Raw genomic sequence first — 27,915 nt, forward strand, 5'->3', positions numbered from 1 at the left:
ATCTTTGTGCTGAGCCCTGGCTCATACTCACCAGTGGCCTCCCACCCAGCTTTGCAAACTCTGTACCCCAAGCGTCTTGCACTGAAACCACACAGATAGGCTGGACTTGTGGCCTGGCTGGAAGGGGCAGGTCTGAAACCCGTCGCAGGGTCAGCGTGGAGCCTCCAAGCAGGGCTCCTGCACACGGCTGCTCTGCACGGTGCCTCTTGCACCAGCCGAGCAGGTCTCTGAGCCGTGGGAGAGAAGGGTGCACCATACAGAAACAGCTTTTTCTACACTCACTTACGCAGCCCTGGTGTAAAGTCAGATGTGCTCAGGGTAGTGATTTAGCATGTTTTCCAGCCATAGGATTATGGTGCCTAGACTGGAGCTTATTTATCATTTAACATTAAAAGCCAAATGTAGTCCCACTAGCCTGGCTTTACATCCTCTCATTCCTGAGACAGTGCAGGCTTCTAAACATGTGTATAGATATGGCACATATATATAAATATATATATATGTTTCATTTTCCCTCCTTCAAAGTATGTGGGGGGATGTACATGCATTAATTCTGTGGTTTTCTTTCTCTGCTTGTCAACAATGTTTGACCGACCAGTCTACATGCCAATATGTGGCTATACATATATCTTACACATTATATATATGCATATATATATATATACACACACACATATATCAATACAAGCCACTCAGACAAGGGAATTTGATGCATATTTCATGCCTAGATCTACTGGACCACTTTCCTGGCCCCAGGACAAGACACCATTTTGTGTCCAAGTGGCTTTGTTTTGCAAGAGTGTAACTCTGTACATTGGCCTCCCTTAGATCAGCTCCAGGACGGGACCACAGGCTGCTCTGTGCTAATGAAAATGCTTAAGACCAAGTTGCCTGAAGACATAAAATGAGAATCCACTGGTGATGCCCTTAATGGGAAATCAGTGCCCTTTTCAGATGCCGCTAAGTTAGGTTAGACTGTGGTCCACAGTGGAGGAGGTGTATCCAACCCAGATGGCACACCACAGCAGCACAGCTGGGGAGGCTTTGAGATGTCCTCTTCAGGGGCCATCAGCTAATCCACCCAGGCACTAATTATCTGAGTGTCCAGACAGGCTGGGCTAGCAGCATCCCTCATTGCCGTGTGGGAGAACGAGGAGAGAAGAGAATTAAGGGAGAAGGCAAACACACAGAGTGACAGGGCAGCCAGGAGTACATACTTGCATCCTCCATCCAGGGACATACTGATCACACTGAGACCACTAAAATGAACTGGGTGAGGGTGCAGGCTCAGGTACTGCCCTGTTCCCACTCACCCGGGGATGTAGCCCCTGGGCCTGGCATGGCGGGGCTCAGAAAAGTGCCTGGCCCCATCCCATCCCTAAGCAGAGCCATTCCCATGGCAGGTGTGATGGTCCCCAGCTTGGGGAGGAGAGCGTCCCAGACAGGTAAGGGTCCTGCTGTGGTAGTCACTTGGGACATGCAGCTGCTCATCCCTATGGCAATGCCAAGGGGCTCCATGTTCAGGCATGGTTGAACCAGCCATGTAGCAAGAGGAACAGTTTGATGAAGTCTAGACCACACGTCAAACCTAAATATTCAATGAGGTAAGGTGAGGCTGGGAGTCAGCAGTGCAAGGGAGGTGGCACTGGCCATGGCTTTGCAGGGAGCTCAGACCACGTCCACAAGCTCTGGGAGAAAGCATGGAGTGATTGAAATCCTCTCCCTGCTACTGAGCAGGGGCACTAGGGAGGTTTTTACAATGCAGATGAAACAGCTGAGCTGCTGGAAAAGATATTTGTCTGTTCCCAGGACAAGCTCAGCTGGAAAGAAACTTGCCTTGTAAAATCAAAGAGAGTAAGTTTCAGACAGTTTGCTCTCAGAACAAGTGATGGTGCAGGGGGAGCACAGAAATGCCACTTTTAGAGGCAGCTTGTAGTTGGATTTCCTTGGTCATTTTCCAGTCCAGGCTCTAAGCTGATTCCTCTCCACGCTGGGCTGAACAAGAAGGCCTCAGTCTTCACCAAAGGGTCCTCCCCTGTGCTGGAACTGGTCCTCCAGACTCATCTATACTTACAGACTATCTAATTTTTGGTTCTCTGAGTGGCTTTCAAGCAGCTCAGTGCACAGAAAGACAGAGGTCACAGCTCTGAAGCCACTCTCCTGCTCTGTGTCCACAGCACAGATGTGGCCATGGGATGAAATCCCCTCCTTGCAACGAGCCACAGCAGTGCAGAGGAGGAAAGCAGGGCACAGCTTTTGCACTAGGTGCCTCTTACCCTGCAGAGTAACATGCTGTAATTAAAAAACAGCTCTCGATTAGAGCTTCTTTTAGAACTGGTTAATTGCTTTCTCCACCCCACTTTGCTGGTGCATAAGCCTTTCTACTCCCAGTCAGGTAGGTGAAAGGCAGCGGAACTGGAAAGAGCATTTTTTGGTGTGGAGGAGCAGGGTACAGGGTGTTTTTGCTACTGCTCAGCGGGACTGTTGGAGTACAGGAGGACCCTGGATGGGAGAGACTGGCTAGGGAAAGAAAGCACGACTGGGGAGAAAAAACAGGGAGATAAGATCAGAATATAAAAATGTAGAAGCCCTGAGAAAAGGACAACAAAAAGGGAGCAAAAGCCAGAAGGCAGCTGAGCAGAGGCTGGCAAACCAAAGCAGGAAGGTGATGAGCCAGCATTACCTACGTGATGTCAGGGCAGGAAGACACAGTGTCAGACTGGGCAGAGATGGGACCCCTCAGATCCATCCCATTTCATCCAGCTGAACCCTTCCTAGAGGGAAGATAAGAAGTTCACTTTTGTGGGGAGATGAGCAAGATGATTCCCTCCTACCCCCCCCCCCAAAAAAAGGAGAAGAGATAGTGTCTCCTGCCCCTGCAACAGCCTGAACACATGCACACATCCACTCACCTTTGTACGTGTACATCCACATTTGGCCCTATGCATATGTTTGCTGAATGTGCATCACCTCCAACTCCTGGTTGCAAGGAGTTGTGGTCTCCTTAAGCCCCTCTAGTCCGGCAGAGGATCATGCAGAGATCTAAATTACAGGTGCAGACATTTGGGGGTCAGCCCTGCTCAAGAAGGTGATCCATGAGCACAGCCCAGGGATGGGGTGCTGGGAGCACCAGTGAAGAAAGCTGCAAGGGGAAGAGCAGTCTCTTCTGGTTTCATGGTCTGGTTGAAGTGCACTCAAGCTTGTTTGCCTTTTGTTCCCCTGACGCATGACCACTGGCTCCAGCAAAGGCAAAGAGAAGACAAAGGAGCACAAGTAGGTTTCCTCTCTCTGATCCTTCTCCTTCTTCTTGTTTCCAACTTTCCTAGCATGTGTTGTGGCTGATCCAGTACATGGCGTGTTCTCCCCTTCTCTGAAGCTGAAAGTGTCAGGCCTGCAGGGGACTGGGTCTCTTGGATGTTTGGCCTGAACCCTCAGAGCCTGCAGAGAATTTTTATTTACAGGAAAAGTCAAACGTAAAAGACAGGCTTGGAGTGGGTCATGGCAAAATTGGTAGGGAACTGTAGGGTCTGGAGTTGGCTCCCATCAGGTTCAGGATGCAGCAGGAGCCTGGAGCCCATGCTTTGCAGACAGGTGAGGGAGCAGCAGACCTGCCCCTTGAGAGGCCAGGGACTCCCAGGGACCTGCAGCCCCTGACCAGCAGCGTCTCACCTCGGTGCAAAGCAGCAGTCCTGATTTACTTCTCCTGTGACTCAGAACAGGAGGATCCTGTCTGACCATTTCCCTCTGACCTCCCCTTTCACAGACCTGTCAGGGCTAGCCCATCCAGCACAAGGCTGGGCACAGCCCTGCGAGAGAGGGCTTCCCCTCCCTGCAAGCTGCTTCATAACAAGCATGACAGATGGTAGGAGAAGATTTGAGGAAATTTCTGCTTGGATTTTAGACTTCTAGACCATCCCAGTGACAACTGAAGGAGCAGAGCACTATATGGCTGTTTAGTGAATTAAAGACTGCCAGGCTGGACATTGCCCCCTGGTCCTCCCAGGACACTGCCAGCATGGGTGATGGCACAGAGAGGTCCCACAGGGGCAGGGGTTAAGCCAGGGCAAGGCTACCGCAGGGGCAATTTGGATGGGCCCTGGTGTGAGGGCAGAGTTTCTCACCCTGGGCATGACCTGGTGGCCAGGGGCTTGGAACAGAAGAGGTTCCTGGCATGGATTAACCTCCTAGCACAGACGTAGCCCAACAGGGGTTTTATCACTGCAGGCAGGGGCTGACTGCTTTGCCAACTCTCGCTCCTGTGCATTTGGGCATGTGCTTTGTGGGAACTAGTAGGTCCCGGCTGCCTTTGCAGGTGCCATGACCACCGAGGTGTTGGATGCAGAGACACCCACACTGTGGTCCATCTTTGGAGGGAAGGCAGGAGAGATGAGTAAATAGGACACAGCACCAGCTTTATAGCTCCTTTCCCCACTTCTCAGACTGTCAGGCGTCCAAGTAGACAAGTTTCTTCAGCTACTGTCTGCCCTTTATCTCCAGTTCCTTGTGATGATACCACAACAGCTATGTCTGAGCTTTTTCCATACAGCAGCAACCTCCAGCTGTTTGACTTAGCAAATCTGCTGAAATTTAACCTTGAACCTCCAGTAAGTACAGCTTAATACCCCGCTGTCCAGCTCCGATCCCTACAGCCAGCGCTTTCTGATCAATGTCTTCTCCGCTGGGTCATGCTTGTTACGCTGCTGCTTAAAGACCAGTTTGGGGCAGTATCTTACAGTGCTGATTGTGTGTGAACAGATAGACCCTCCTGGCTAAACAGCGTAAACAGAGAAGACAGAGATGGTGAGGCAGGGAGAGAAAAGTCTTCAAGGAGTGAGCAGCTGTAGGAACCACTGGGTCACGGCTGATGTTCCTGCCACGCAGCCTGACCTTTGCTGTTGTGGTCTGGTTCTTCTCTTCAGTTCGGGTATGCGGGAAAGGGAGGGATACAAAGTGCGCCTGAGGGTTGTTGATATCTCCTCTGGTAAGAATGAGCTGAGGGGGATGAAGAGGCCTTATCTATTTGTCCGATGCAGGGTTTGGCCACTGCACTTGACAGGGCTCATTAGAATGGAGGCAGGGCCTACCAAACCCTCAGATAGGCATGATTCCTGGGAAAAAGAAAAAAAAAAAAAAAAAAAAAAAAAAAAAAAAGCCTGAAAAACTCATTCCCTTTCTCTGCCCTCAATTCCCTAGTAAAAAGCAATGATTAAAAGGTCCTATTTACCCATGAATAATTGACTAGTAACCTGCAACCAGATCTTTAACTCGAAGCAGGCTGGTAGAGCGCCTGCTTCCACCTCCTGTGCACACATGTGCCTCAAAATCTGTCTGATTCTCCCTGCTCAGTTTATGGAGATCCACATGAGTGAAACCTAAAGAGCAAAACTAAGTGCTTCTCCGAGCAGCAGACAAAACAGTGGATGTGCACTTCACCACCAACTGAGGATGATTCATCTGCTCAACCACACATTAAACACCAGAGAATGCCACAGGAACAGCAACAGGGAACGTGGTGTGGATACTCTGGTGTCTAATACAGGGCTAGGCTTGTTGGGCAGCAAATGCAGTCAAGGCGCTCTGTCCTCCACACCCAAACTTGTGGGAATCCAGTCTTGACCCTTCTCTAAAACTTGGTGGTAGTTGAGCAGATTTAAGTGTTTTTGGATGGGAACAAGGCAAATAGTCCTCTGGCAGCCTCCTCCCTGTTGGCTCAATTCTTCAGGCTAAACTTAGGTTTTTGCAAAGGAGAAGGCTCTCACAGCCTGTGTTAGCATATCAGGTTCTCGGTCCCTCATGTAGTATTCATGCAGAGACGGTGTCAGCTCTCAGCCAGCTCTGGCTTCCCATCTATACTCTCCAGGTTCCTACAGCCACTTCCCTCTTAGTTTTAGCCTTGCTGGAGTGGTAGAAGGGGGCAAAAGGAAGGGGAGGGGTTGCCACAACCTCTGTTTAATGCTGCAAAGCCCCTGCTGTACGTGGAGAGGATACTTGGCTGGGGTCTCTGTCCCTCTTCGGCCTCAACCTGCACATGGGTTGCCTCCTCCTCATGGATGTGGGCTGTGCCGAGATGGCCACTCCACCTTAGATGTGCTGCTGGTGGCTCTCCTGTTTCGACCAAGCTCTTCCAGCATCTCCTGGGGAAAGCCGGGTCCTGGACTGCCAGCTGGTGAAGGTAGTATCCCTTGGGCTGGGTGCTGGGAAGGGCCATGTCAGTGCTCACCTGGATTGGAAAAAGTGACAGATGGAGCTTGGAAAGGGGCTGGGGGAAGGAGGAGGAGCCACCGGGATGGGTTACCTGGACATCTGCCTTTGCAGGGTTACATTCTCCTCTGTGGTAGCTCTAAGGAGCTCTGCAGGGTCCAGGGGCTGCTCCCTTCTTGCTCCTTCTCTTGCTTCTTCCCTTCTCCTTGGCACTTGGAAATTACACTGCTGAAGTCTGCTGTCTTCTTTTTCTCCAAAGTCATCTGTTTCCTAGATGTTTGCCTCCTCAGAGCTCCAATTCTCTGAAATAATAACTGTAAAACCAGTCGTAAAGGAGGAGGCAGTGCCAGATTTTTTTATTGGGGCTGAAATGACCAGTGGAGAGAGGGGCCGGGGGTACAGGCATGAGGACAGTACCTGAAATTTTATGCTGTGGAGGGACCTTGTTCCCCCCCCAAACTCTGCTCTCTGAAGCCACCTAGAGCTGAGGATCATCTTGTGGACGTGCTAGAAACTATCAAGCTATTTCCCATTTCCTGATGCATCTTTTGCAGTAAAACTGTCTTTGAGGAAATGTCAGAGGCTTCTGCAGCACTTATTGACTGAGACTCAGCTGATAGCAAGGGGTCATGGCCCGGGGATGGGAGGGAGGGTGAGCACCAGCTTCTACGTGCATCCCTCCAGAAGAGGATGAGATGGGTTGGTCTTGCCGGGATGGGTTTCTGTGCAAGCACTTCAGACCAGGTGCTTGATCCCAGCCTGGTTCCATGTGGCCTGAAACAATGTGCTCAGCTTTAAGGGACACCATTATTTTGCTGACTGGGGCACCAGATCCAGCCAGTGCTAACCAGGAGTCAGTATACCCTCAGGGCCTTCACAAGGAGCTTGCGATTTTGGGTCCTAGTGGGGGGCCAGCACTACTGGGTCTTCCCTGCAGAGTCCTCCTGGCACCATCATCCATACCAGTTGCTCTTGTGCTTTGTTTTATTTCCCTGGGAAACTCAGTGATTCCTGGCGTAGATACGGTGCTTTTTAACCATCTGCAGGCAAATCTCCTAATGCCAGTCCTGAGTTGGCAGGATTTTTTTCCCTCTCTTTTTAAGAGATTAATTGAAAAGAAGGGAATGTAATCACCCCTGGAAGTGCAGTCTCTCACCAAAGAGATGTTTGTCTGCTGGATTTCCTCTGGTCGCGGTAAGGAGACTTGGTGGTGGAGAATGCTCTCAGAGCAGAGTTTCACAGCCTGAGCTGTGAACAGCATTTGTTCATAAAAAGGAGTTTGCAGCTTAACAGTGCTGCTTCCTCCGCAGCACCTCGAGGCAGATGTTCCTTGGCAGCGTTGCAGATACAGAAATCTGTTCATCGTCTTTACTCATTCTGTCAATTGAGAAATTGCCCTTTCACAAATCTTGTTTGTAAAGTGAGTTAATCACAGCTTCCAGAGACTCCCCTGAGCCCTGAGCATTGCTTTAGTCCCAATTAAAGCTCAACTATAAAAAGTTCCTGTACTTTCCTATACCTAGAAAGACCTGTACCTGGTCTTGCCCCAGCTGAATTTTGCCCTCCCTTGATGAACACACTATCCTACTATTCCCCTGAATTTTCTTCTCATTGCTCTGGCTGTCAGCAGCCTGCAAACTTCCAGATGTTATTTAAGGGAACAAATACATCAGGCTGACTGCAAAGCCAGAACTTCTTTGTTTTGTGAAAACGTGTCCAGACTTCATGGTTTGGTCCCAATCATCTGTGAATAAAGCTGATATTTGGGGAAATCTTGAAGTTTCAGAGCTGTCACCTGGCACATCAGCAATGCAGCTCAATCCTGACTATATCCAGATCAGAGCCTGGGCACTGGCCCCTCTGTCCTGTTAACCAAGTTGGAAGGGAGGTCCTCTTCGCTTTTAACCTGGCCTGAGAATGTGTCCATCAAACTTGATGGGTTTCTGCAAAGGGAATCAGTTTCACCTACCAGGAATTTTTCACCCCCAAAATTTCCCGTCAGCTTTATCACCTTGACTGAGACCATTGTAAACTATTTCACTCAAGTACCTCTGCATCTCTTTACTCTTTAATAATAGAGTGAGAATATGCCATGGTTTGGCTTATATTCCTGTTGATTTCAGTTCTGTAGACATTGTAGAGGCTTTTTCCCAGTGAGTTTTTCAGCTGAATCGTCAAGCGAAAAATCTATGTTGCATCCAGACACACTAACTTTCATCAGTGCAGCTCAGAAGTTCTCATCTCTTTGCATTAGCAACATGGAGTTACATCCAAACAACAATGAACAGTCTGCTTGAAATATCTGGAAATTTGTCATTGTCTTTAACATTCTCTGCCTGTTTATTAGATCTACATTTGAGAGCAATCCAGTCTGCAGTACAGAAATCATACCATTTACTGAACGCTGTGTTTTGTACTGCACTATGTACAGACTAGAGGATTGCTCTGAAGCTGGCACTATAACATAACAAAGCTGAGACTAGATCTTAAGCTCATCTAAATTGTCCCAATTCATGAGGCTTTGATGAGCTAATAAAATAACCCAGGGTATATTCATATGAATAGCAATTTGAACATCTGCTTGTTTCTATGCTGGACTGGACAAAGTTTAAATGAACATTAGTAACAGGTGAACTCTGAGCTACAGAAGCCAAAGCATTTATGCCAAACACCTGAGATACTTCTGTCAAATGAGGAACATAAAAAAATACCATATAACCTATGGGTCCAGGCTTTCAACGCATTTGTGATTTCATGGGCTAAATTCTGAGCTGGAATAACAGTCCTAGCTCCACTGCAGCATTTGCTGGAGCTAAGACAAGTCATACTTCTTAAGCTTGGCTTAAGCTTTGCAATTAGCAAATCATTATTTTATCAGCCAATTAGCCTAAACTATTCTGAGTGAATTAGCAACAGTCCAGAGAAGTGATGGAGGAACAAAGCAAGAACCCATGCAGGCAAGATGTAACGGATGTTTGTGACCTCTGCTTGGGGATGTCCCAACCTTCTTGACCTGGTACTGGTGAGAACTATGTTGGAAGGGTAAAAATCATTTTGCTGTAATGGACAGTTTGGGAAATTTTAGAATCTCTGCAGATTTGTTGCTGATCCAGCCAAAGAGATTGCTAGTTTTTGATAGGAAGGTGATTAGAATTTTTAGGTTTCATTAAAAGACTATTTTAGGTAACTGCCCTCAGGACAAATCACCTGAACAAGTCATGACAAAATGCAAGGCTGTGAGCAGTAGGGGAAAGCAGAGATAGACCTGGAAACCTGGGGCAGCAAAAGGTACAACAGCCCATTGGTGGATAAGACAGTGCTCCAGTCCTGTATAACACCACAGCTTTTGTATAATATCAGAGCTTTGGGGGATTTTGCCAAGGAAAAAAAAAGAAAAGAAAAGAAAAAGGGAACCCAGGACCCAAAGGCAGTTCATTTAGCTGAGATACTGACTTTGCCTGAAGGCATTTTATCTCCTGTTTGCAGTAGTCCCTGCTTTCAGCTGATATTTCTACTCTTGCTTTCAGCTGGAAAAGGAGAGCGGAACATCATGAAGTTCAATAAAGGGAAGCACAGAGTCCTGCACCTGAGGAGGAAAAACCCCATGCACCAGTACAGGCTGGGGGCTGACCTGCTGGAAAGCTCTGTGGAGAAGGACCTGGGAGTTCTGGTGGACAACAAGTTGACCATGAGCCACCAATATGTCCTTACGACAAAGGCAGCCAATGGTGTCTTAGGTAGCATTAGGCAGAGCATTGCCAGCAGGTTGAGGGAAGTGATCTTCCCCACCCCTGTTCAGCTTGGATGAGGCCACATCTCAGGAGCGTTGTGTTCACTGCTGGGCTCCCCAATACAAGAGAGAAATGGAGCTACTGGAGAGAGTTCAGTGGAAGGCTACTAAGATGATTGAGGGTCTGGAGCATCTCTCCTATGAGGAAAGGCTGAGAGAGCTGTGCCTGTCCAGCCCGCAGAAGAGAAGCCTGAGGGGGGGATCATAACAATGTTTAGAAGTATCTGAAGGGAGGGTATCGAGAAGATGGGGCCAGATGATTCTCAGTGGTGCCCAGTGATATGATGAGAGGCAAGGAGCACAAACAGAAACACAGGAAGGTCTGTTTGAACATGAGGAAAGACTTCTTTACTGTGAGGGTGACTGAGCACTGGAACAGGTTGCCCAGAGAGGTTGTGGAATCTTCTTCTCTGGAGATATTCAAAAGTCATCTGGAAATGGTTTTGGGCAATGTGCTCTAGGTTACCCTATTTGAACAGGGGATTTGGATTAGATGATCTCCAGAGGTCCCATCTAACCTCAACTGTTGTGTGATTCTGTGAAACCTCCTGTTCTCACCCCTGAGTCACAGACAACAGTACAAAAAATAAAGGATTCAATGAGTTCTTATCCATATCTTCTTCCAGAGCTGGGAAAGGAGTTTTTTCAGCCATGAAGCTTGGCAAGACGCGCCTGCCAAAGGATGATCACCGGAAGCAAGGTAGGTGCTAGGAGGAGGATGTTCCCTTTTCCAGTACTACTTTTCCAGGAAAGCCCTAATCCATGGGGATGAGACTCCAGAAATGGCTCTCATCAACACTGTCAGTAACTCAAGGATTAGACAGGGTACATTTGGTGCAGAGGGTGAGAGCTGGAGAGAAGGTCTCCACAGGGGAACTGTGAAGCCGGGATAGATGGAGAGAGTCTCTCATCGAAGGCTTTGCAAGATATCACCCACCTTGTGATATCATGGTGAAACCTGGAAGTCAGGTGGGCAGCTTCTGGCTTATTTTAGGGATTACTTGCAAATGTAACAGCAAAAAGCACGATTTGGCCCTTTCACTGCTTCTCTGTGGTGCATGGAGACCTGCATGAATAGTGCAACAGCAACACAGCAAGAAGTGGGGCTCCGTTGCTGCAAGGTTGTCTGTTTCAAGGGCTCAATATCTGCAATGGTGCTGAAATGGGACACCTTTCTGGGAATGCAGAAGGTTAGTGATCGGAAATTTGTTGTTGTTTCCATTCGGACCAAATTATTATGTTTCAGTAACAAAGAAATTGGGGAATGCCTTTATGTGTGGAAGAAGACAAAATGTTACTTTAGATATTCTTCCTGGGTAGTTGTTCACTGTTTTTCAGCTAGCTTCTGCTCCTGTCGAACAGACCCATTGAATCACGGAAAGCAGAGCTGGGAGGGTGCTAGTCTGTTTGCCCACCCACACGTGGCAGATGAGGACACTCTTTCCACACACAAGTTTGCAGCAGTGCCTCTCTCCACCTGGATCGAAAGCTTTTCCTCACATCCAGCCTAGATCCTCTCACTTCAGCTCAAGCCCAAGGTTATTTCTGTGTTATCTCATGAAACCAGGCCAGACTATGGTGAGCAACATGATTTCTGCTCTCCTGGAGCAAGCTAAGAGCTTGTCTTGAACTAGCCAAGTGACAGGAAACCTGTTTTTTTTCCCCAAAGCAGTGCCTGTGCTGTACGAGTGGTTTTGGTATTATCCCCCCTGTGCCAAAAAAAAAAAAAAAAAAACCACTGACTCAAAAGCAGCTCCCCACCTCCCTTCATCCTCAGCACTGCATCAAAGAAAGAAGTCATCACTACTTTACACATTGAGGCTGAAGCTGTGGTGATTTCTTGACCAGAAGCAAAGCTAGGAGGGGTGAACATTACATACGTGTCCATGGCTAGTACACAAGGAAATGTAGAAGCTCAGCATGCTCTCTCAATACTAGGGCAGACTGGTGGCCAACTCAGCCATGTCTCTCTGTGCCCTGTGGGACCTAGGGTCTTAACCCTCTCTGCAGGGAAGACTGGAAAATGGTCTTGGAAAATCACCCCTTTCTCCTGTTCACCCCTTCCCTGAACCTGGACAGCTGGTGGGCTTTGCAGCTGCCATCCTGGTAGTTAGAGCTGCAGCACATGCTCAAATGCTCTTCTACCTCCTGAAGTCTGCATTGTTCATTTGTTAGATTTCAGTTTTCTAAAGCTTATTGCCTTCATAGAACTGCAGGCTGGCACACTGCACAGGTGGAATAAAGTGTCCCACTATTCAAATCTCTTTTTTCATCCAATTTCAACCAGCTTGTTTGTGACCTGACCTGATGACTATTGTTCTTTGTATTATCAAATGAGCTTGATAGGACGTATTGGTTACCTTTCTCCAAGTCTTTAATTATTCACAGAGTGGAAATAGTAAGAGACATTCTTTTGTCTGTGTGCCTTTCCGCAGAGGAACCTGCTGTTTTGGAAGCAGAAGACCTGGACCAAAAAGCCATGAGACTAGGAGGTGGGCTGGACCCAGACACAATCTCCTTGGCTTCCGTCACAGCTGTAACCACCAATGTCTCCAACAAGAGGTGGGCGCCAGATGTGAGCTTGTGCAAGCCAAGAGGTGATGGCAAACTCACAGACATGTCTGCACCCCAGAGCCATCTGTCCCCTGAGCAAGGATATGTTGGTAATCACATTGCCCCATGCAACCATTTTCAGCAGCAACTGAAGAAATAACAGTACTGTTCTGGGGTGTTTCACAGCCCCTGGAGTTTATGTTCCTTAGATCCAAAAAGAGCAGGCACTGTTAGGAGTAACCTTGGGAAATGCTCTGTCACAGTTTCCAGCGAGTTCATCTGTTGTTTGACTGAGGTTTCTTCTGCTCTTTTGAAGGTCCAAGCCTGATATCAAAATGGAGCCAAGTGCTGGGAGGCCAATGGATTATCAGGTAGGTGACAGTGTTGTGCTCCCAACCTCAGCTCAGAGGATTTAGAGCCTAGAGAGGGATCGTTTCACAAGGAGCATTTATGGGGAGGAAGAGGCAGGTTGAGAACTTTTCTTCTGCACTTTTTTGACCACAACTATCAGCAGAGTAGTTACCTGGGGAGCTGAATCTCTTAGTTGAAGCATTTGTCAGTATTTGCCCGTGGGACAGCTTGACGACTGGGAGGAATGAGCAGCAGTCACTTGAGCAGGCCTGGACTTGCTGGAGTGAGTCCCACAAGGCTGCGCCTCCTCCCCACGCAGCAAGTTACGGGCCTTAGCACAGCGTTGCTGGGGATGAGTGTGCCACAGGTTTCAATGCGCTATGCTCACAAAAGCAACTCACAATTCCTCCGTTAAGTCTGAAGGCTGGTTCACATTTGCACGACTGTTTCAGGCGCAGCTCCTGTGGGAGGATGACTTTCAAAAAGCTGGTATTTACATGGGAGAGTGATAAGCTATATACGAAGTAATTAACTGGGTTTGCTGTCCATTGTGACAAGTCCAGAAAGCCCAATTTAATCTGTGGTTGAAGCAGGCTATCTCTAACACAGTTCCCTTAATTGACAAGGGCATTCAGCACATGTTTTAGTGTTCAAGATTGATGTGGCTTGGCTGGCAGTAGTCACTGGATTTTCTCTGGTAGGCTGGTGCCCGGCTGCTGTTATCTTGGTCAAAGGTGTTTTGTTCCTGTCATTGTAATCCAGAGTTAGATGAATGACACATTTAGCTTCACAGGGTTCATATGATACATGTTGCTGCCTTTTTCTTTTACTACTTGATGTCAATGTGATTCATAAGTGGGCTCCTCTTTTCCTTTTCACCAAGTCATGCTGATTCAGCAGCCATTTAGCTTTATGTCCTTGCGTGTCAGCATGGTAGCATATTCCTAGCGACATCTGGGAACAATGCAATTGTAATGATGCAGTAGAGCAGTATGTGGAAGAGGTTTAGTTATCCATGTAAAAAGCCTGAAACAAGTTGCAAGGATGACAGGGAGAAAATGTACCTGGTTCAGGAGTGGTATAACCAGAATGTAAAGAGGAGGGGGAAAGTGCAAGGTAAATTACAAGCAAGATGCGGAAAGAGCAAAAGGTCCAGTTAATTGTCCACTGCAAATAGAAGCTTGGCTAGGCTGGTCTTCATAGGGAATGGCTGATTTCTGAAGTATAACAGTTCTGTAGTGTGATTTCTGAAGTATAAGAGGATTTGCAAAAAGTAGATGGTTTGTGAACAGGGTGCTTGCTTGACAGACCCTCACACCTCTGCTTTCCTTTAACAATTGGCTTTTGCAAAACAGTTAAAAATTTGAGGAAATAACTTTATCTTGCAGGGCTTATCACTAGGAAAGGTCAAGAAAGTGCCTTGGTCTCTGGCAGCAGGGGGGATGGAAGGATGGGATGGAGCGAACTGTTAGTGAGGGATGCTGCCCAAAAAGTGACTTAGAGGAGCCAGTATGGGTAGGAGGAGGGTTACAGAGAAGGTCTCAGAGGAGAGAGGTTTGCCTCCTCAGAAGGAGTCTAGAGGTGTTCACTGTTTGCTGCATTTTAAATGAGGAACAAAATTGAGCTGGGTTCATTAGGCCGGTGCAGCTTTGGCTGAGGGTCAGGAAGTTGCGTTTGCCGCTCCACTCCTCTGCAGTAAGTCCACCTGTGCAGTGATAAATGCCAGGCAGTCTTGTCCTCTTCCTTAGAGGCCTCGGCTGCCTTTGATCGATCTCCTTTTAGGAGCAGTTTACCCTTTGTATTTTTTAGCAGAAGCAAGTTAAGCCGGTTAGGACATCAGCAGCAGAGCCTCTGCTCCTGCAGCTTAGCTAAATCAGTTCAACTTTGTGCCTTACATGCTCTCAGAGCAGAAGCCCCATATGAACCGACAAGAATGCCCTGATGCTCCTGCCTCCTACACCTTGCCACAGCTTGCTCAGGCTTATAAGAGCAGCCCTGTCCCTTTTGTGTCATGAGGGGACACCACCCAGCTGCCACTCCAAAGCTGAAAGCGCCTCGGAGAGGAGAGCCAGGTGGAGACACAGGTTAGGGCAGCCAAGGTGGAGGTCCATGAATCTCTCTCCCCAGGTCAGCATCACAGTCATCGAGGCACGGCAGCTGGTTGGTCTTAACATGGACCCCGTGGTCTGTGTGGAAGTGGGCGATGAAAAGAAATACACATCCATGAAGGAGTCGACTAACTGCCCTTACTACAATGAGGTGAGCTGGGTCTTTTCTGAGGTACGGCTTCAGGCTCACTGCTCCTCAGGACCTACACCACTGTTAGTCAAATAAATGTAATTTGTTGTCATTTGGGTTTTTTCTTCTGTCACCTTTTACTAGAGTAAGATGAAATCGCAAACCATGTAGACAGAGAGATGAATCCTTTGCCCTCTGGTATTTTATAAAATGTTTTAAAAAAAAAAAAAAAAAAAAAAAAAAGACTTACTTGATCGGTGTCAAATTAAATGAGCCTGTGCCCACTTTCTCAGTTTTTCCAGGTTAATGCTTTCTTTAGGTTTCTTAGACCACTGATGCTGTCAGTATTTGCACTGACATGGGTCCCTCTCCAGCTGTGAGGCACGTCTCTGTCGGTGGGGTGTGGACCATAGTATTATCTTTCAACTCAGAAGGAGCCCATGCCTGCTTTCCTGCTTTCACACATGCTCTTTCTCTTTCAGTACTTTGTCTTCGATTTCCATGTTCCCCCAGATGTCATGTTTGATAAGATCATCAAGCTGTCTGTAAGTAAGCGTGGTTGTGTTGTCCTTCTGACTGGACTTTGGTGGAAACCAACACATTTTACTTGCATGTTAGGATGGATTGAAGACCCTTGATGTGAGACCCCTGACAGGAGGTGAGGTGCTCAGTCCTTCTCACCCAGCCTTTACAGCCAAAGCAGACTAATTAGAAGTATCCACATCTATCCTAGTGCATTACTCAGTCTGGCTGTGTAATTTCTCCCAGGAAGGGAATTAAAGCGTAGATTTCAAGCATCTTTGAGACACTTCCTTCAAGAAAATGTCCCAGTGTTTGTTGCCCTAGTGACTGGGAGACTGCCTCTTGTTTCAGAAATGATCTTTTTTCTACTGAATCCAAGTAGACGCTTGCAAGACTGTTCAACAAGAGCTGCCAACCCCACTGTGCCTCATAATATGATTATGTCTCCTGCACAAAGCAAGCAAAATGCACCCATCTTTTACTGTTTGACACTGAACAGTTCTAGAGACAGCCCTAGCTCTCCCAGCATGGCTGGGCAGAGAAAAAAAAATCTGGTTTGTTTTTCTCCCTCAATTTCCAGGTAATCCACTCAAAAAATCTGTTACGCAGTGGGACTTTGGTAGGCTCCTTCAAGATGGATGTTGGAACTGTTTACACCCAGCCTGGTATGTAACCACAATTTGCAACTGGTCATATATGCCTCCCCACACCGTCAAGTAAGTGTCTTTGCAAATAGCCAGGCAGTCACTAGTTTCCTTGGGTGACACTTAGCTAATTTAATTTTCATATCCTAGAGAAAAGCATGTCTTCTAAGCTCCTTCTGCTGCCAGAAAAGAGCTGCCAGCACCTCCGGAATGCTATCCAGAATAAGGCACAATGCACACAGGCAGAATTGTCCTCGGGATTTGCCATTCCCTCTCCACTGACCTCTGAAGGAGCTTAGACAGCTTGCTTAGGCAAGTTCTTGAACTTTACAGTAACTGAAGGTCATGGGTTATAGCTTGCCCCCTGGGGCTGGCATTTAAGCCAAGACAGGAGGATGCCCAGCGTGCAAAGAAAGAGAGGTTAATGAGAGTTGCTGTGAGAATGTCATGTTGCTCACTGACGATAAAGCCTGCATTAACTTAGCGCAGATGGGCCCAATGAGTGCTAACAAAATCCACTGTGCTATCGTGGGATTTGTTTATAGCACATCTGTTTCAGGGAAGCCTGTTTTATAGAACCATAAAAGAAATCTGAAAGCTTTTGGCATCCTGTGCTCAGTGTGTGCAGCAAGAGCTGGTGTGACTGAGATTCGTTTAGAGAATTGTACAAAAGGGGTCCAGAAAGGTCCCTGGAGAGATCATTCAGTCCGTAGCCTTGCTCCTGGGAAGGATCAGCCCTCCTCCCTGAGAGATTCTCCAGTGCACTTTGGCCTGAAAAGCTCAGTCACTAAATCAGTGGATCATACTGGACATGTCTGGGAGACTGATGAAGCAAACACATACCCAAGAGACTAAGAAATGCCTGTTCTGTACAGAACAGCATTGCCCCTTGGAGGGCCTAGTGCCTGCAGCATGCCAGAGTAAGGGACTCTGAAACTTTACTTTAGAAAAGGTACCTCCAAAATCATTGGGATTTTATCTTTGCTTATGCTTCAGGCTTTTTGAAGCACCCCGCCCCTATGAAGAGTTCTGAGACCTAAGGTGCAAATGAAGCCTCCAGAGTTTCCGTTTCAGGCGGGCTCAATAAGTGAGGCCAGAAGGGATCTTAAGAGAGCGTCTAGTCTGGTGCATTCCACAGAAGGATCAAATCTCACACATCCAAGAGGCACACTTGGCCTTACAAAGGTCCAGTGATGGAAACTCCACTCCTCTACAGACAGTTTGTCCCATTGCTTCTCAGTCTTCAACATGAGGCAGATTTTTTCCAGTGGATTTTTCAGTGGATTTTTCAGTGGGTTCTATCTGAAATTCCTCACACCTGAAGATGTCTCTTATGCATACATGCAGGCTTCTCTACTCAAGTAGACAGAGGTTTTGAGTCCTCACAGGAATTCCTGTGATTCTGATAAATGTCTGTCTTGTTCCATGGCTTTCAGAGCACCAGTTCTATCACAAATGGGCCATCCTTTCCGACCCTGAGGATCTCAGTGCTGGATTGAAAGGTTACCTGAAGTGTGACATTGCTGTGGTAGGGAAAGGGGACAACATCAAGACACCACACAAATCCAATGAGACGGATGAGGATGATATTGAGGGGTAAGGTTTTATAGAGCTGGGTTCATATAGCCTTACTTGGGAATGAGCTATGAGCTTTTCATATCTCTTTGCTTTGGATTATTCAGTGAGGACAACATCCTTTCCAGATTAGGCTGACAGCCCTTCTAATACCCACACCTACCTTGTGCAGTGAAATCAGAAGTGCCAAATAGGTTGCTTCTCAGAGAGAGAACAACTGATAGATTACAGGTGCAAATCTTGGTCACATCAATACTGACCAGTCATTTATATCAGTTCAGACCGTCTGCTGCAGACTGTTTGTTTCTCCCTACCAGCATCAGCTTGATGTGAACCAAGATGATGTCTGCTCTGCTTAGCTAAAGCTCTGCTGGCCCTTGGATGGGAGTCACAGAAGAGAGAGTGAAGGGAAGAGGAGATATGATGCATGGGGGTCTCGTTACCCACTGCCAGGACAGAGAAGAAAAGTTTGTGTGTTTCCCAGGTGGCATGAGTGGGCAGAGCTCTTGGACTCCCCAGAACATCTAAACGGCTGTGCAAGAAAAGGCAAGAGAGTTTAAAACTTGGTTCCAGCCCTGAATGTTTCAAGCCAATTAAATACCTCCAAGTGTGATCACACACTTTCAAGTCCATCTCTCAGACTCTGTCAAGTAGTCAGAAACTAAGTTCATCACACCAGTATCAAAATGCTAGTGCAACTTTTCTGACTTGCTGGAGACCAAGGGGCTTAAGGCAGCATCTGGACTATTTTGGACTATTGTACCATGCTGTATTCAAGATATTATCCCACTTTACCACAGACAACTGCAGCAATTCCTCTAGAACTTTTGTTCACAGCATCCTCTGTAGCTCTCAGGGAAGAGATAAAAACCAAAACCTGCCAAGAGAAGCCACTTCCTGGAGCTCCAATCTCTCCCCAACATAACCACCCTAGCTCCACTTATACTCTGGAAAAAACCCTTTTAAGATGCCATTCATCTGGCCTGCTTTAGATGTCGAAACTAGGCTGAGATTAGTCTTCCCCTAGGCTCCACTGCTGATAATGATTATCTCCCTTTGGAAAGATGCAGGTTGTCTCTGGGGAACCTCCATGGGTTGCTGTAAGATTTCCCTAGATCAGGGAGGTGGGCAGCACGTGGACTGTGATCAAATGTATGGCTGCAGAAATGGTTATCTTTCTGCCTCCTCACAGCCTGCACTCCAAAAGTGGAGCAGCTTCCCCCTCTTCCACAGGCCTCTCCTGACAAATCTGCCAGGCCCAGCAGCTGTCTCCAGCCCTATTTGTTGATGTTGCAGGAACCTCCTCCTTCCAGATGGGGTTCCTCCAGAGCGGCAATGGGCTCGTTTCTACATCAAGATCTATCGAGCTGAGGGGCTGCCCCGTATGAACACCAGCATCATGGCCAATGTGAAGAAAGCTCTCATTGGGGAGAACAAGGATTTGGTGGACCCCTATGTGCAAGTGTTCTTTGCAGGGCAGAAGGTGAGTGAGCTGCTTGCTATACCACTGTGACATAATAACCTGAGCAGGACGAGCCATTGTGTAGGTTTGGGACCATGTGGCCAAAGACAGGGTATCACAGAATAGAGTATCATAGAATTGGTAAGGTTGGAAGGGACCTCGGGAGATCATCTAGTCCAACCCTCGAACAAGTGGCCCATACAGGGATTGAACCCACAACCTTAGCATTATGAGCACCACACTCTAACCAACTGAGCTAAACCTAACACCCAACCCCAAGATGATCTCAGCTGTCCTGGCATGTAGCTGCTGAACTGCGTGAGAAAGCTGCCTTGTTTGCCATGTAGAACATTCCCTTCTCTTGCCCAAACTGTGAGGGTGGGTGGGTTGCAGCAATCTCCAGTCAAGGAAAGGAGCTTATTATTTGGGAGAGGAGAGTCACAAACAGAACATATGTTTCAACAGTCATTAGCAAGAGAGGAGTTGAAGTCTGAAAGAAGGTGGGTGGCTTGTGAGCTTAGACCCTTGTGAAACATCTGCTTTCTCCTCCCATGTGGCAGGGGAAGACGTCCGTGCAGAAGAGCAGCTACGAACCTCTCTGGAATGAGCAAATAGTCTTCACAGAAATGTTCCCCCCATTGTGCAAGAGGATAAAGATCCAGATCCGAGACTCCGACAAAGTCAATGATGTGGCTATTGGGACTCATTTCATTGATTTGCGGAAGATCTCTAATGAAGGAGACAAAGGTAAAGCTGATGGGGGTGAGGATGGGATGTGAGACATCTTCTTCATGGTAGGGAGACATCCCCTTGGCTGAGAATTAGCAAAAAAAAATAGCTACTTCCCCACTCCTGGAGATAGCTGCTCCTTGGTGCCCACTGGCAGAGACCTCTATTCATTGCAGTGGTTTTCTGAGAGCACTGGACACCCATCCCATGCTGAAAAGCAAGCCCCATGACATGCCTCTAGTCAGACACTTGAAAGAAAAGATACCCAGGAACAACTGCCCCTTCCAAAACATTCATGCCCATGAACGGATGAATACAGGACAGGCTCCCACGTTCACACGTGCGAGCATACATAGGACAGGACTGGTATAAAACCAGAGAGAGACCTAGGAAGGTGGCTAATGAGGGTTTCTCCTCTCTCGTGTCTCGTGTTGGGTGGCTTGCCCAACAGCATACTTACCTCTGTCTTTGGCCTGGTGCGCTGCACAATCCCGTGCACTGCTGTCACCACAAAACCATCTCCATGTATGGCTGCAAACATGTGTTTTCCATGTGCATGCAAATGTACACGCATGATCAAGCCTGTGCTACCATAGCCACACCAGGAAAGTGATGCCATTCCATGAGCCAACTTGAGCCTTGAGACAAAGACATGCCCTCCTTCTTGCACATCCCCTTCACTACATGTGTATCTGGTCTTCTGCAGGCTTCCTGCCAACCTTTGGCCCTGCCTGGGTGAACATGTATGGCTCCACTCGGAACTACACTCTGATGGATGAGCACCAGGATCTGAACGAGGGTCTGGGTGAAGGCGTCTCCTTCCGGGCCAGGCTTTTGATGAGCCTTGCTGTGGAGATCTTGGACACTAGCAACCCAGAGATCAACAGCTCCACAGAGGTGCAAGTTGAGCAGGCCACATCAGTTGCCGATGTGAGTCTTCCCCAACCCTTTGGTTGCCAATGACAAGTCTTGGGTGTTGCTATTAGTTCGCTCATTCTTCTTGATAATTGCACCTGGTCTCACAGATTGAGGATTTCATTCAGTACCGCACTAAATGTGCTGGATCCTCCAGCACAACAGTAAATCTTACAAGGGCTTTTCAGATGTTATGGTCATTCAAAAAAAAAAAAAAACAAAAAAAAAAAAAACAAAAAAAACATGCAGTGAACCTAGACAACCGGTTCAGACAGCTACCTCTTAGATGGCTCAAGCTGAGGGAGAGAAAACCCTTGTAGTCTCTCTGAAAAGCCAGACAGTGGCATCTTCCCTTCATAGAGGCCTGTGGGTACTCAAGGTGCCAAATGTGGCCTTCTGGAACTCCCTGCCCAGTCCTCCTAAGAGTTCATCTGGTTGACTTTACCCTTCCATCCTAATTCCCTCAGTTTTCTCCCACAGAACTGTACTGGGAAAATGGAGGAATTCTTCCTCTTTGGAGCCTTCCTGGAAGCTACCATGATTGACAGGAAGATTGGTGACAAACCCATCAACTTTGAGGTCACAATAGGTTGGTTGTTTTCTGAGATGTTGGTTTTGAAACATGCCCGACAGAGAATGTAGGATCCAAGGCCCATAGAAGGGTTTCTACCCGCTCTTTCCATGCTAACGCTTGGCAAAGCATCCAGGGTTCTCAGTTGAGGAAGAACGTGATGGCTACTTTATTGGCACAAGCCACATGTGTCCCCAGATCAACCCTTTGCTGTATAATCTGTCTGCAGTGGATCTGCTCCATCTCTTAGCTGAGAGAACCTGGCTTTGTGCCTCCTGAAATTACCCACCACAAGAAGGAAGGATGTATATTTCTAATGGCTTGGAAGGTGGCATGAGTAGGAGAGAGATTGCTGTCATTAATTTGTAATTCCTGGTCAGAGTTTCAGAAAGTTGAACTTCACTGTTCCCCATGGTTCCCCATGGAAGATTGTTCCCCATCCTGAATTAAAGCCAGGTGACTGAGTCCATTTAACCCCAGTGTGAGTTACAGCCCTGTCACTTTTTTTCCAAGGTAACTATGGGAACCAAATCGATGGCATGACCAAACCTACTTTGCGGAGGAAGAAAGAGGGAGGGGATGGGGATGAGGAGGAGTCTGAGCTGCTCCAGAACTCAAGTGAGGAAGATGGTGATGAGGATGGAGAGCTGATCTCCATTTCCTCATCTCAACCCATGAAACCCCTGGTCACAGACAGGTAAGTGTGCCCACCTGGCCACCGAAGAGCCACATTGCTGAACACTGCAAGGGGCAAGTGAGGGAAGGGACACTGAAGCATTGTAATGAGATAGGAGACGTCTCTCTCCTGCTGACAGCTGGGATGCAGATGAGTGCTGTGCTCCCTCGTCTTGCAGGAGAAGGATTAGCATCTAGTTTCTGGAACATCTGTAGGATGATGGGAAAGAAATTAGGGTTTAGAAACAGCCTCTTCCATGCGCAGCAGACCCAAAAGCTCTCGGGGAGAGATACAACTCTTAATTCATTGTCCAAAGGTGTTTCCATGTTCGACAGGTATCTGAGCTCCCACCAGAGTAAGCAGAGATGAAGTCAAGCGGTCTCTGCAGCCTGGAAAGTCATTCAGCCGACCAGAGCTAGGAGCAGCAGTGAGCACTAGATCTCTGTTCCTCGTGATGGGAGCTTAGATAACTGCTTGTAGAGACCCAATCTTAGGTATTACAATCTGATAACTGAACACCCACTCCCATTTCCTACAGTCCGAAGCACTCTTGTAGATGCTCTGATGTCTAATAAAGGTGGAATTCACCTCTTTGCCTACCTCACAGAGGGCCTCTCTCATCTATCTAACCAGTTATGTGCACAGCACGCATAGCTATCCACACCTTTAACACTCTACCCCTGTGGACTACTAAGGGAAAGTTAACCAGCAGATCCAAAAATCATTGATTGCCATTAAAAAAGGCAATTAAAAGGGCTTCAGAAGTCTTTTCAGAAAGCCCAGAACTGAGCAGGATCATGGCACATGTCTTGCTGTGTCTAGGCTGGGCTTCTTTTGCGGCCAAGATTTGAATGCAAAAAACTTGTACTTAGGAAAGCTAATCAGATTTAACCTAATGAGATGCACTTAAAGTGGATTATTTTAACACTTCCACCAGCAGATAGATGTTAACTGACTGTCTTAATTCAATTGGGAAATGAAGCAAACTAAATTGAATCAAGGCTATTTGCAGTCTAGATAAAACTGTCTACCTGGGGTTCCTGCACTTGTTAACCAACCCATCAGAAAGGGGAATGCAGAAGGGAGATGAAAAGCACAAATGTTTTACAGCGTATTCCTCTGGGCTCTGCTTTTCCTAGTCCATTATCAGAGTGCAGGAGTCTCACACTTGGCTGCAGGGCTCTGCTGACATCTTCTGGCTAGCAATAATCCAGATGGCTTCTCAAGATGAACTGAGGCTGGTTTTTACCTTAGGGTGATCCCAAGTGCAACAGAATCTGCAGTGTCTTTATCTGGGCTAAATTCTGGCTCACAGCAGATGCTCAAACTGCCTTGGGCAGACCAGAAGCATGAACCTGTTCTCCAGGCCATGCCCAGTGGTCCAGCTTCTTCCTCCCCTTGTCTATACCATGACTACTATCTCTCCATGCCATCTCCATGCCACAGGTAAATGGAAATCTGACAGTGCTGCAAACGGCAGAGACCTCTGCCTGTCATGAAGGCCAGGGGTCTAAAGGAAATGCTCCCCAGCATCCAGAACAGGGTGTTAGCGCTTTGGCTTCACTTGGGCTCAGCCATGGTTTCTGCCTACATGTTCTGCCATGTTGGAGCACCTGGCCAATGCAGGCAGCCCCAACGCACTCTGGTCAGAAGCAAGGGTTAACCCAGGCAAAGCATCCCCAGGGGCAGTTTGGATGGGCCTTAGCTGCAAGGGGAGAGTTTCCCCCAGCCTTGTGCAGAGAGAGGTCTGGTGCTAGGAATCACAGAATAATCAAGGTTGGGCAAGACCTCTAAATGTCATCCAGTCCAAGCCCCCTGCTCAAGCAGAGTCATCTAGAGGATGTTGCCCAAGACTATGTCAAGGCGGCTTTTGAGTATCTCCAGAGAAGAAGATTCCACAACCTCTCTGGGCAACCTGTTCCAGTGCTCAGTCACCCTCACAGCAAAGAAGCTTTTCCTCATGTTCAGACCTTCCTCCCTTCAGATATTTCTACACATTGTTAAGATTGCCCTCAGTCTTCTCTTCTGCAGGCTGAACAGGCCCAGCTCTCTCAGGCCTTCCTCAGAGGAGAGACACTCCAGTCCCTTAAGCATCTTAGTAGCTCTCTCCTGGACTTACTCCAGTAATTCTTTTATTGGGGAGACCAGAACTGGACACAGTACTCTACATGTGGAAGGGTGCTAGGAGAGACGACATCTCTCTCGTTGAGTGTGCAATTCATATAAGCTACTTCCAGCCCCCTTTCTTCCTGGCCTGTGCTCTCATATATCTGTCTCACTGTCACAGCGCTCTCTGATGTGCCACGAGAGGCAGGAGAAAGTGGTCTTTCCTCTCTAGGAGTGATCCTACCACAGAACATCCTTCTGCCTCTTGTTGCAGGAACTATTTCCACCTACCGTACTTTGAGAAGAAGCCTTGCATCTACATCAAGAGCTGGTGGCAAGACCAGCGCCGGAGACTGTATAATGCCAACATCATGGACAAGATTGCAGACAAGCTGGTCAGTATGTGCTGGGGACAGAATTGGCTCAGGGGAGGGGACAGCCCATAAGGCACAGCCAGGATCCCTGCATGCTTCCGCAGCGTGTCATAAAACAGGGACAAACCGTTGCAGAGAGCCTTTATCAAGTTCATGCAAGAAAGAAGTTCCCCAATACTAAACTCTCCACTAACTGAATGGCCAACTCCTAGGAGTTTAATGAATTTTGGTGTTGGTCAGACCCAGAGGTCCCCACAGAAGGGAGAAGGAAGGTGAGGAGGCTTTGCCTGCCTGGACTCCTGGAGTGAACTACTTTTGTGGCAGAGCCTTCTTTGTAGTCTTAACTAATTCCTGAGGAGTCTTTGTGACAGCTCCAGGTAGACAGGGTAACAATGAGCTTCCTAGCAAGAGATCTGCAAAGAGAAAGCCTGGCAGATCCAGCAAAGATGAGGTGAACCTTGACTAATTAGTCCCCGGGGGAGGTGGCGAAATTCACATCAACTGGAGCCAGCTTCTCCCAGGCAAACAGGTGTCAGACCTGAGCTCTGTGGCAGCGAAGCCTGGAGAAGAAGTAGATGTTTCCTCTTGGCAGTGCCAGGGCTGCTTCCCATGGGGTGGCTCTGGTGCCAAGCCTAACCCTGCTGCAGGGCTCTGCCCCACCACCCCCTTCACTGCTTCCCCCATTGCCATTCCAGGAGGAAGGCCTCAATGATGTGCAGGAAATGATCAAGACAGAGAAACCACACCCAGAGCGCCGGCTCCGAGGGGTCCTGGAGGAACTGAGCAGTGGGTGCTTGTGAGTAAAAGTCTAGCAAAGGCTGCACACCAAAGACCTGTGCTCTCAGCTGGCCAATAGGCAAGGTCATGGGATTGAGAACATAAGCTTACCTTGGTTTATGCCCTGAGAAAAGAGGCAAGCATTTTCTTGCCTTAGCACAACACCACATTGGCTGCCTTCTGGTTTGGAGCATGGGCAAGGTGGTACTCGCATCTGCTTCCCAAAGATCCTCAACCAGTGATGAAAGCCATTAGGACTCAGTCTTGTGGCCTCCACAGCCTGGTATCTGAGCAGTACCTGCTCCTTACGCATGACTTTCAGCACTGGGTGTAAATGGGCGATTTGGCCATGATCGCAGTGCACACTGAAGAAACAAGGCACATCCCTCCAGCAAAGTGTCCTACTGCTAGCAGAGATCCAGTCTGCCAAGGCTGCTTGCAGAGAGCCAGCAGGCTCTCGCGGGATTCATGCTGACGACCTGTCTCATTAGGCGCTTCGTGACCTTGGCCGACAAGGACCAGCACCACTCTTCCCGCACAAGGCTGGATCGAGAAAGGCTCAAGTCGTGCATGAGGGAGCTGGTAAGTGCGATTCAGATGGGGAGGAAAGGGAGGAAGATTCAGGAATGGGACTGGACCCTGTCAATGCAGTGGGGAAACTTGGTCTTTAGGGGTATTGATTTCCAGTCCTTGTGGATTGATGGTTTGAGGTTTATTTCTAAGTAGGGGAACTCATGAGCACTTCCCATCTTGCACAGGCCCCAGCTGATGTTTGGATCCACACCACTACCTCCCCTCCATCACACTCTGCTTTGCATTGGAAAGAAATGCAGGAGTGCAGACAAGGAGCTATTTGATTGTCAAGTTGTTCAGGAGACTGGGAAGCAGAAACGTAGGGGCCCTGCAGAGCACAGCTGCTCCAGGGGTAGATATGGCCTAGATATTTGAAGCAGGTAGCCCCACTCCTTGAAAAGGAGATGCACAAAGATCAGGTGGCTTGTCCAGCTGGCACAACCAAGAAGCAGCAGTTTCATTAGCCAGCTGCATACAACAGAGTGAGGAATTTAACATGGGAAAGCCTCTGTGTCCCCTATTCTGAACTTAAACCAGAGGCTGATTTTCAGTGGAGTCAGAGAAAGGGCAGAGCCTATGCTTAACACAAGGCTCGAAGTCACCTCAAAATGCCATAAGCACAACTGATACCTCTCTGTCCTGTGGCACGTCCAGCTGGGACAGAAATCTCTGCACTGTGCCGAGGGCCCTTCCAACATCCTGCCAAGGTTAACAAAGGTGCCAGAAGTACCATTATCTGGATGCCCATGGTGGGACTAAGGCATTTGTCTCCTCACCATTCCTTCCAAAACACAGGAAGACCTGTCTGCTGCTTTTCCCTTCTCTATGCTCCATTCTGCTGTTGTTCACAACATGTCCTGGGCTCCCTTTTCATCACAGGAGAACATGGGGCAGCAAGCCACGACTCTGCGGTCACAGGTGAAGAAGAACACCATGAAAGACAAGCTGAAGCTGGTGCAAAACTTCCTGCAGAAACTCCGGTTTTTGGCTGATGAGGTGAGTCACCCTCCACATGGAGAGCACCTGTTAGCTGGGTTAGCTCATGGACACAGCTCCTGGCATGGAAATAGCACCCAGGATGGATGGAGGCCTCTTCACAAATCCTGCAGGCTTTATCCCAAAGCTCTCCAAAGAGTTACTTACTTTAACAAGTCTCTACCTTGTAGGCATTAGGCACAGATCAGAGATGGCTGCATGCTGCTCACTTTAACACTGCGTGGACATTTGCCACCTTCTGATAGCTCATTGCCTAGGGAATTTCACAGCCTTGCTATAGCTCAAGGCAGGCAAAACCATCCTTTAGCTCAACTGCAAGAGGACCAGTTCTGTTACTATCTGGGAAGAGCTCTTTATCTTATACTAATGCTGATCCATCCTAATCCAGTAGTGTACGGGCAAACTCGGAAGGCATGGAGCGGTTTATAGCCTGACTGTACAAAGCTACCAGATGGCCAAAAACATCCTGGTGACCCACTTCAGGCCAGGGCCCTGCCTTGAGCCCTGTCCCAGGCGGGGAAACTGCCTCGCCCACAAGCCAGGTCCCATCCAAACTGCTGTAAGGCGGCTAACCCCGGCCTTGCTTGGGGCTGGAATGGGGCGTTTTGGTTATGTTGACAGTGTACCAGGATGAACAGCCATGCCTCAGTGGTCAAAAAGGGCCAAGATGCTGACAGGCCTCTTCATTGGTGTTCACAGCCCCAGCACACCATTCCTGACATCTTCATCTGGATGATGAGCAACAACAAACGCATTGCCTACGCCCGTATCCCTTCCAAGGACATCCTCTACTCCATTGTGGATGAGGAGATGGGCAAAGACTGCTCCAAAGTGAAGACTGTCTTCCTCAAGGTGCCTGTCC

At 48.1% G+C, this 27,915-nt stretch overlaps 1 protein-coding gene across 1 annotated transcript in view; it reads left to right on the plus strand.

The window, feature by feature from the left end:
• Nucleotides 1–27,915, plus strand: part of OTOF (otoferlin) — a 110,802-nt gene that overhangs the window by 56,530 nt on the left and 26,357 nt on the right. The window contains exons 6-22 of the mRNA XM_062571252.1: nucleotides 10,618–10,691; nucleotides 12,427–12,553; nucleotides 12,861–12,915; nucleotides 15,023–15,154; nucleotides 15,616–15,678; nucleotides 16,236–16,320; nucleotides 17,736–17,895; nucleotides 19,171–19,357; nucleotides 19,897–20,083; nucleotides 20,772–20,995; nucleotides 21,461–21,569; nucleotides 22,065–22,248; nucleotides 24,608–24,728; nucleotides 25,403–25,503; nucleotides 25,976–26,066; nucleotides 26,937–27,053; nucleotides 27,753–27,905. Coding sequence (XP_062427236.1) covers nucleotides 10,618–10,691; nucleotides 12,427–12,553; nucleotides 12,861–12,915; nucleotides 15,023–15,154; nucleotides 15,616–15,678; nucleotides 16,236–16,320; nucleotides 17,736–17,895; nucleotides 19,171–19,357; nucleotides 19,897–20,083; nucleotides 20,772–20,995; nucleotides 21,461–21,569; nucleotides 22,065–22,248; nucleotides 24,608–24,728; nucleotides 25,403–25,503; nucleotides 25,976–26,066; nucleotides 26,937–27,053; nucleotides 27,753–27,905 — 2,170 coding nt within the window. The remainder of the gene's footprint in view (nucleotides 1–10,617; nucleotides 10,692–12,426; nucleotides 12,554–12,860; nucleotides 12,916–15,022; nucleotides 15,155–15,615; nucleotides 15,679–16,235; nucleotides 16,321–17,735; nucleotides 17,896–19,170; nucleotides 19,358–19,896; nucleotides 20,084–20,771; nucleotides 20,996–21,460; nucleotides 21,570–22,064; nucleotides 22,249–24,607; nucleotides 24,729–25,402; nucleotides 25,504–25,975; nucleotides 26,067–26,936; nucleotides 27,054–27,752; nucleotides 27,906–27,915) is intronic.

The sequence above is a fragment of the Rhea pennata genome, chromosome 3, assembly GCF_028389875.1.
Source record: "Rhea pennata isolate bPtePen1 chromosome 3, bPtePen1.pri, whole genome shotgun sequence".
Classification (NCBI taxonomy): domain Eukaryota; kingdom Metazoa; phylum Chordata; class Aves; order Rheiformes; family Rheidae; genus Rhea; species Rhea pennata.